Source organism: Penaeus japonicus, unplaced genomic scaffold (assembly GCF_977035675.1).
Source record: "Penaeus japonicus unplaced genomic scaffold, GWHDUDI00000001_assembly GWHDUDI00000007, whole genome shotgun sequence".
Lineage (NCBI taxonomy): Eukaryota > Metazoa > Arthropoda > Malacostraca > Decapoda > Penaeidae > Penaeus > Penaeus japonicus.
Window position 1 is genome coordinate 11,116,867 of NW_028234409.1, and position 10,000 is coordinate 11,126,866.

General features: G+C 42.9%; 1 protein-coding gene across 1 annotated transcript in view; it reads right to left on the minus strand.

Annotated features, from left to right (window-relative positions):
- Positions 1–1,442: 1,442 nt before the first annotated feature.
- kn (EBF transcription factor knot) overlaps positions 1,443–10,000 on the minus strand; it is a 162,534-nt gene continuing 153,976 nt past the window's right edge. The window contains exons 9-11 of the mRNA XM_086538188.1: positions 2,704–2,973; positions 1,816–2,091; positions 1,443–1,584 (exon numbers count right to left, since the gene is read on the minus strand). Coding sequence (XP_086394314.1) covers positions 1,817–2,091; positions 2,704–2,973 — 545 coding nt within the window. The 3' untranslated portion in view covers positions 1,443–1,584; position 1,816. The remainder of the gene's footprint in view (positions 1,585–1,815; positions 2,092–2,703; positions 2,974–10,000) is intronic.

Consider the following 10,000-nt stretch of genomic DNA (forward strand, 5'->3'; position numbering starts at 1 on the left):
TTGCCAACACTATAATGCTAAGTGGGATCAGTGTTTCAAGATGTCGTTTGCTGAATAGGGATGATAGTTATAAAACCGCCTTTGATTTCTCAAAATGGGGCTCTATATGATGTGATAATTCTAATTACTTTGTTTATGAATAACTCAAAGAAATAATGTCTCAACAAGTGGCAAATATTATGTGCACGTAGGAAGCATTGATATTCAAATATCTTAAATGTTATTAACCTTAATTTTGTGTAGCACTGAGGATTACAAAAGGCGGGAAATTATATATACAAAAAAAAAAAAAAAAAAAAAAAAGACACATGATCCTTAACAAAATCCATTGTGTGAAGAATGGAAAATATGCTATACAATTTACCTGAAGAAACTGAAGGCTATTTTAAAGCTCATTTCCTCGCGTCAAATGCACAAGAGTTACGACCCGGAAACTAAAGCTGTGATTGGTCGGAAGAAATTCATAATACTGACCTCTGATTGGTTAAAGGAACGAAAAAATAACCGCTAAAAGGAAAGAGAAGAAGACTAACTGACATTAGACCCGTGACTGAAATAATAGGAAAGATTATGCATTCCTAAGTGTTCCTTTTTTTTACGTCCGTATGATAGGGGGCGTAATGGGAGAGGGGAGAGGGAGTAGGGGGATAGGGGGGAGAGGAGATGGGGGGGAGGGTAAGGGGGGGAGCTATAAGGGTCCAAGACCTCCTGGAGACACCACTTACTTCTCGTCCACACAGAAGGACACCCGAAGATAATGTTTTCTCTTTTTCTTTCTTTTTATTTTGGAATGATGCAGCTGATTTAGGTATGGCAGCTGAGACTTATATAATGAGGAAGCCCCACGGCCGGCTGAGCTTGGTTGAGCTGATCCGGCAATGACCTAATCTACCTCAGGTCAAGTATAAGGATCAGGTAGGTGATCATCATACCTCCATCGAGTAGACCTGCGATATGACCTGCGCGTGCGTCGTCGTGTCCTGTCGTGTCTCTCGCGAACGAATCTTTGCGTCGCGTGAACGAATTTTTCCTTCGCTCTCACCGAACTCGCCGGAACAAAAAAAAGAAAAAAAAGAACGAACTCCTTTAGTAGTAATTCCTACGGTTTATAAGATATGTATACGGTTAAGTCTCACTCGATGCACCTCTGTCAGATGATGACGATGGCCTTGGGATGAGAACGATTGTGAGTTGTGGTTCCATTGCTTCTTCTCCCTCTCGCTCATCGCGCCGTTGGGCATCGTCGCCGCCGTCGTCTGGTCCTCACAGCAGCCCCGGCGCCCACGACCTGCATCTGGAAGGGCCTCGGTCACAGGCTCGTAAGCGTCCGTGCGGGCGGCGGCGGCTCGTAACAGAGTGCGGGCGTCGCGACCTCCTGTGGGCTGCACGCGGGTGGATGGCTGTGATCCGTCGGGCGGGCGAAGTGTCCGGGGAAGGCGTGGGCGCTGGATCGTGACGACTCGGACGCCCACTATCACTTGGTGGCGGCGGAGTGCACGAGCGCCGGTCCGTAGGGCTGCGAGCCGCACGGGGGCAGGAAGTGGCCCATGGAGGTGAAGGCAGACGACATGAAGCCGCCCATTCCTGCGGGAAGGAGAGAGGGGACTTTAGCACGCTGGGGGCGGGCGGGCGGCCTTGGAATATCGCCATCGTTATAGACATATCCACATTCCGTCTCTTCTACCAAGTCAGTTGCAACTTAAACAAAAGATGCAAAAAAAAAAAAAAAGAATCTCTAAATGAAAGTGCTTTACGAACTAAAAGCAGAGTTTGCGAAAGGCAGTCATGCAAGCGAGGAAGCGTGAAGAAACTAACACTAAGACAAGAGCTGCTGCCAGGGCGCCACGGCCACTGCGGCGCCGTTGGGGTTCATGGAGGAGGCCACGGAGGAGCCGCCCATGGGCGCGATGGGCGTGAGGGGCGGCGTGGCGGGAAGGCCCGGGATGACTGGAGCGAAGGCACTACGCTGCTTATTGTTTCCGGCCACGCCCATTCCCGCCGTGAACTGGGAGAGGAGGGCGGCGGAGGAGGAGGCGCAGGAGGAGGAGGAGGTGCCCCAGGACCCGTGGTGGCCGCCGTAGCCGCCCGCTGCTACACGACCAAGGAGGAGGAGGAGGAGGGAGCGTGAGTGGGCGGCCGCGCTACTACCACACGTTTCGTCAACAGTTTCCGGAACGTGTCATCAAACGACACCTTCTCTCTCTCTCTCTCTCTTTATGACAATCTACATCGTACATCGTTCTTGTGACGATACTAAGTCATTTTACATTTAAGGAGGTTATTATCTCAAACAAAAACTGTTTTAAAATCGTGTTTCTTTTTTTTTTCTTTTTAATCAAGAGCATACGTGAAGTAAATAAATGACACTAAGAGTCTAAAATTATAGCAGTACTTTACAGTGAGAAAGAAATATTTAAGCAGAAAATGTAAATGAAAATAGCCAGGCAAAAAGCGTGGTACAGATCGACCCTTTGTATTATGGGTTCCCTGACCACAACTCAAAAAGATTTACCAACGAAGCAAAGTTATCAAGGCACAAGGAAATTACGGTGAAAATGCAGCTACATAACACTGGTGCAATAGTGGGAAAAAAAGGAAGTTGGAGTGAAAAAAAAAATAAAATAAATAAAGAAAAAAAAAATCAATAATAATAATGATAATAATGGGAAAATGCATTATCAACCAGAGGGCAGAAGGACTTACTTGTGGTGCTGTTGAAGAGGCTGGGCGACGTGGTCATGTTGGCGAGGTTCGAGGGCGAGGAGTAGCCGGCGGCGTTGAGGGAGGCCCCGTACGTGGAGGAGGAGGAGCCGGTGGAGGAGGAGTGTGGAGTGGAGGCGTTGGACCCGAAGCCTCCCCGAGGCGAAGATATGCTTACTCCGGGGCCCTGAGCGCGGGTGTAGTCGTCTAGAAGAAAAAACCTACAAGTGAGAACAACCAGGGCGTCAGTACAAGGGTAGAGAAGGCTCACGACTACACTCTAAAGTTATTCCAGACTTCAGCCACAGCGCGGCGGCGGCGGCTGCGGCGGCTGCGGCTGCGGCGGCGGCAGAGGAGCGAAATCAGGAACCGAAGGCAAGCGACGCTGGGTTTATATACACACTACGAGCCTCACTACGGACTACGAGGGACGGGGGGCACGAAGGGAGAAGTAGAAGGAGAAGACAGGGAGGAAGAGAGAGTACCAGAGAGTCATGCACAATGAGAGTAACGATGGTATCATACGAAGGGCGAAAGAGGGAAGAGAAAGAAGAAGACAGATAGATAGATAGATAGATGAATAGATAGATAGATACATAGATAGATAGACAAATAGATAGATAGACAGATAGATACATAGATAGATATGTAGACAGATAGATAGATAGATAGATGAATAGATAGATAGATACATAGATAGATAGACAAATAGATAGATAGACAAATAGATAGATAGACAGATAGATACATAGATAGATATGTAGACAGATAGATAGATAGATAGATGAATAGATAGATAGATACATAGATAGATAGATAGACAGATAGATAGATAGATGGGTAGATAGATAGATAGATAGATAGATAGATAGATAGATAGATAGATAGATAGATAGATAGATAGATAGATAGATAGATAGATAGATAGATAGATAGATAGATAGATAGATAGATAGATAGATAGATAGATAGATAGATAGATAGATAGATAGATAGATAGATAGATAGATAGATAGATAGATAGATAGATAGATAGATAGATAGATAGATAGATAGATAGATAGATAGATAGATAGATAGATAGATAGATAGATAGATAGATAGATAGATAGATAGATAGATAGATAGATAGATAGATAGATAGATAGATAGATAGATAGATAGATAGATAGATAGATAGATAGATAGATAGATAGATAGATAGATAGATAGATAGATAGATAGATAGATAGATAGATAGATAGATAGATAGATAGATAGATAGATAGATAGATAGATAGATAGATAGATAGATAGATAGATAGATAGATAGATAGATAGATAGATAGATAGATAGATAGATAGATAGATAGATAGATAGATAGATAGATAGATAGATAGATAGATAGATAGATAGATAGATAGATAGATAGATAGATAGATAGATAGATAGATAGATAGATAGATAGATAGATAGATAGATAGATAGATAGATAGATAGATAGATATATAGATAGATAGATAGATAGATAGATAGATAGATAGATAGATAGATAGATAGATAGATAGATAGATAGATAGATAGATAGATAGATAGATAGATAGATAGATAAATAGATAGATAGATAGATAGATAAATAGAAAGATAGATAGATAGATAGATAGATAGATAGATAGATAGATAGATAGATAGATAGATAGATAGATAGATAGATAGATAGATAGATAGATAGATAGATAGATAGATAGATAGATAGATAGATAGATAGATAGATAGATAGATAGATAGATAGATAGATAGATAGATAGATAGATAGATAGATAGATAGATAGATAGATAGATAGATAGAGAGAGAGAGAGAGAGAGAGAGAGAGAGAGAGAGAGAGAGAGAGAGAGAGAGAGAGAGAGAGAGAGAGAGAGAGAGAGGAGAGAGAGAGAGAGAGGAGAGAGAGAGAGAGAGAGAGAGAGAGAGAGAGAGAGAGAGAGAGAGAGGAGAGAGAGAGAGAGAGAGAGAGAGAGGGGAGAGAGAGAGAGAGAGAGAGAGAGAGAGAGAGGGGAGAGAGAGAGAGAGAGAGAGAGAGAGAGAGAGTGAGAGAGAGAGAGAGAGAGAGAGAGAGAGAGAGAGAGAGAGAGACACAGACAGAGAGAAAGAGAGAGAGAGAGAGAGAACAAAAAGAGAGAAAGAGACAGAAAAGGGAAAGAAACAGAGAGAAAAAGAGAAAGAGAGAGAGAGTCATAAAGTGAGGAAGAGACAGAAAATGAAATAAGGAAAAAAAAGGACCCATATAGACAGAGACAAATAGATAGATACAAACATAGAGCGAGCGACACAGAGAATGCTCCTTCTAGCACGAACAAGTCGAATGAAAAAAGGAAAAAATAAAAAATAAAAAGGGGGGGGGGGGAGAAGAGTGAGAAGTGACAAGGATGTAAACAGAAGAGGTGAAGATTGAACCACAGGGACGCGGTCTGTAAACATCCTAGTTAAGATGATGATAATGTTGATAATGTTTATGATGAAGACTATGGGTATGTGTGTATAATTTTTCTTTCCAAATTCCACAAACACGTAATTACATTATCAATTACATTGTTTTTGGCAAAAAAAATATATTGGAAAAAAAATGAAAGTCAGGAAGGAGAGAGAGACGTAGAAGACATAAGTAAACATACACACAAAAACAAAAACAATAAAAACACATGAAGTAAAAATCGGGAGTGTCATCAACTTCACCAAAAGGACGAAGTAAAAACAAGAGAAAGGGATAGCGAGAGGAGAGGGAGAAGGAGGAGAAAGAGAGCGAGAGAGACAGGAAGAAGGAGAGAGAAAGAGAGAGAGGGAGAGCAAAAGAGAAGAAAGAAAAAGAGAGGAGAGAAAGAGACAGACAGATAGATAGATAGATAGATAGATAGATAGATAGAGAGAGAGCAAAAGAGATGAAAGAAAGAGAGAGAGAGAGAGAGGAGAAGGAAGGAGAGGGATGGGGGGGGAAGTGGAGACTGAGGGACGACCCACGGGTGACGGGGGGAGGGGGAGGGGTAAGGGGGTAGGGAAATAGTTGGTAGATGGCTGGAAAAAATATATACAACATTTTCTCAAGCCCGCCACGTAGCAGTCGTAATACTTGCCATTAATTTTACTGTCGGACGGTAGGGGGGGGGGTAGAGAAGGAAGAGAGAAGGAGGTGAGGTGTGGGGGGGGGGAGGTGGAGGGGGTAGAACTTAGGCCCACAGTAAGGAAAGTTAAAAATTCTTCATCCACCCCATGGCCACCCCACCTACCCCCACCTTGTATAAGACAGTCCCTCCCCCATACACCATCCACCCACTCACCCCCCCTCATCGTACCCCAACTACCCTTACCCCCCTCCCCTTCCTTCCCTTCCCTTCCTCTCCCCAACACTTCCCTTAACATTGACACAAACGGAATCTGTTTGGCGAAAAAATAAGATTGGTTTAAAAAATCTTCTACACTTTTTATTTATTATTGTGTCTTCACGCCACGTTCTAATCCCGACCAGATTTGGAATAATGCCGATTTGAGATACGTCGGAGAGAGTGAGAGAGAGAGAGAGAGAGAGAGGATGCTGAGAGAGGAGAGAGAGGAGAGAGGTAGAGCAATTTCAGGGATCATAGATTCTATTCGGTTGACTCATGGACAGTAATTATTCTCTCTCTCTCTCTCTCTCTCTCTCTTCTCTCTCTCTTCGTATATCTATATATATTATATATATTTTAGTATATATATATATATATATACAAATATATATATATATATATATATACATATAAATATATACATATTATTTATTCGTTCATTAATCTATGTCTGCATGTATATATAAATGTACACGTTGCCCATTTTGCGAGAATATGCTGCACATATATATATTTTTTCCTGATTGAAAATACAGTTCAATTTTGAGAGAAAACACATTCCTTCCACTGTTTCACAATAAGCAAACGCCGAAAAAACATATTTCTTGACTGCTTTTTTATTTTTTTCTTCGAGTCGCAGTATATATATATATATATATATATTTTTTTTTTTTTTCTGTGTGTGTGACTATGTTTACTTACCTCCCCAGCGCTCCCGATCACAGCACGACGCACATGAAATATTTGCATACAGATTTCTTCCCCTTTCTCTCCCCTTTCACCTCCCCCCCTACCCCACCTACCCCCAGATTTCTCTCCCTTCCCCCAATCCTTAGGTGTCTCTCCCCCCCCCCCCCCTCAGCAAGACTTTTTTAAGAGAATTTTATTCGGGTAGGTAATCGACCTAATCAGCAGGATGCACGTTTCGTAAATAAATAAATATATAAATAAGATAAATATATAAATACATAAAAAAATAAGATATACATATAAATACCTTTTTTAATACGTCAACGAGAGGGAGAGATAGATAGATAGATAGATAGATAGATAGATAGAGAGAGAGAGAGAAAGAAAGAGAGAGAGATGGAGGAGAAATAAAAGAAGAGAGAGTGACGATGAAGAGAGGAGAGAGATTGAGAGAGAAGGTGAGAGAGAAGTAGGAGAGAGAGGAGAGAATTAGAGAGTAGAGGGAGAGAGAGAGAGAGTAGAGAAAGAGGAGAGAGATATAAAGAAGAAAGAGGTGAGAGGTGAGGAAATGAGAGTAGAGAGAGAGAGAGAAAGAAAGAAAGAAAGAGGAGAGAGAGAATAAGAGACCGAGAGAAAGGAAGAGAGAGAATTGTTGATAAGAGGAGAGTATAGAAAGAGAGAGAGTTAGTGGAGATGAAAAAGAGAGAATGTAGAGAGAGAGAGAGAGATAAAAAGAGAGATTAAGAGAAGATTAGAGAGAGAGAGGGAATAGATTGAGAGATAGAAGAGAGAGAGAGAGGAAAGAGGAGAGAATAGAGTGTGTGTGAGAGAAGCGAGAGGATGCAGAGAGAAATAAGACGGAATATCTTCCTTTCTAGGCCTACAGAAAGAAAGAAAGACAGAGACGGAGAGAGAGAGAGGGGGGGAGAGAGAGAGAGAGAGAGAGAAGGGAGGGGAGAGAGAGAGAGGGAGAGAAAGCTGTAAATATTTCATACTGGTGATCTTCCATATCTGACAAGCTCAATCCCAGACGAGTCCCGCTGCTCTTTCAATCTTTCTCTCACTCTTCTCCAATTTTCTTCTTTCTTTCTTTTTTTTCTCTTCTTCGTCATCCAGTCAATAAGGAGAGAGAGAGAGAGAGAGAGAGAGAGAGAGAGAGAGAGAGAGAGAGAGAGAGAGAGAGAGAGAGAGAGAGAGAGAGAGAGAGAGAGAGAGAGAGAGAGAGAACGGAGAGGGGAAAGAGCGAGAGAGAGGCGACAGAAGAGAGAGAGAGAGAGAGAGAGAGAGAGAGAGAGAGAGAGAGAGAGAGAGAGAGAGAGAGAGAGAGAGAGTGAGAGAGAGAGAAAGTTTTAGTAATGGATTCCTGTAATGCTGACAGGAACCTGTCTCACGTTATATAGTTTCTAGAAATGATAATTAATGTTTCATTTAGCGGCGGGGATGATAGACAGACAAAGAGAGAGAGAGAGAGAGAGAGAGAGAGAGAGAGAGAGAGAGAGAGAGAGAGAGAGAGAGAGAGAGAGAGAGAGGAGAAAGAATGAGCGAGAGAGAGAGGGCGAGAGAATGAGGGAGCAAGAGAGAGAGAATGAGCGAGCAAGAGAGAGAGAGAATGAGAGAGAGAGAGAGAGAGAATGAGCGAGAGAGAGAGAGAGAATGAGCGAGAGAGAGAGAGAGAGAGAGAGAGAGAATGAGCGAGAGTGAGAGAGAGCGAGAGAATGAGCAAGCGAGCGAGAATGAGCGAGCAAGAGAGAGAGAGAATGAGCGAGAGAGAGAGAGAGAGAGAATGAGCGAGAGAGAGAGAGAGAGAGAATGAGCGAGAGAGAGAGAGAGAGATAGAGAGAGAATGAGGGAGAGAGAATGAGAGAGAGAGAGAGAATGAGCGAGAGAGAGAGAGGAGAGAGAATGAGCGAGAGAGAGAGAGAGAGAATGAGCGAGAGAGAGAGCGAGAGAGAATGAGCAAGAGAATGAGCGAGAGAGAGAGAGAGAGAGAATGAGCGAGAGAGAGAGAGAGAGAGCGAGAGAATGAGCGAGAGAGAGAGAAAGCGATCGGCCGGAGGTAGGAATCAAATAAGTGAGGTTTATTTTCCACGCGGGAAATTACACGAGGGAAAACATCCGGGAACTTGCTCGGACACCCCAAGTCTTAATAATGTGTCCTTTATTGTGCCTTCGTTCGTAGACTTATTTATTCTTTTTCTTAGTCTCTCTTTTAGTGTTTTTTTTTCTTCGTTTTTTGTTTTTCTTTCTTTTTTTAGCGCATTGGATTTTAGGAAGTGATTAATTGGTGATTTGCATGCTTTTGCAATAGTATTTTTCCGTGAGTTTTTTTTTTTTTTTGTGGGGGGGGGGGCAGTTATGATGATGAGATTTATAACTAAAAAAAAAACAAAAACAGATAGATAGATTAATAATAGATAGATAAAAATCAAAGGAGAGAGAGAGATTGAGAGAGAGAGAGAGAGAGAACTAGATTTAATTCACACACATACACACACAACTCATTGCAAATATTGCAAAAGAGAACACAAAAGTCTTCTTCTCCTTCTTCCTCTTCCCTCTTTCTACCTTTCAGATATATATAAGATCTCCTTTTAACAGGCCGAGGCTTCCCCTCATGACATACCCTCATGAAAATTTTCATGCCCTCATTCTCTTTTCCCCTCAACATAATCCCTATATCTGTTTCTTCTTCTTCTTCTTCTTCTTCTTCTTCTTCGTCTTCTCCATCCACACGTTCCCTTTTCCCCCTTCACCCTATTCTATACACCATCCTTCTCTTTTCTATCCTTCCCTTCCCCCTTCATCTACCTCATCCCTAAACCTTCCTACCCACCTCTTCCCCCCTAACCCCCCACCCCATCCGACCCACACTCCTCCCTGCCCCCCCCCCCCTCTTGCCCACCCAAGGTCTTAAAAATTACCTCATCAGGTCTTTCTTCCCTTCGTCCTAGCTCCCCCTTCCCTCCCCCTCCCCTTCCCCCCTTATCCCATCCCTTCTACCCACCTCCCCCAACCCCATCCCCATCCACCCCCATCCCTCACCCCCACCCCAACACCAGTACCACTCCCGACCCCATCCCTTACTACCCACCAAATAACCCACCCTATAAAAAAACCCCGACCCTTACCCCGAATAACCCATCCCCGAAAACCCCCATCCCTTCTACCCACCTCCCTCCCTCCCTCCATCCCTTCTACCCAACCCCCCAAAATAGAATAAAAAAAAATAAAAACCCGAAACCCATATAAAAA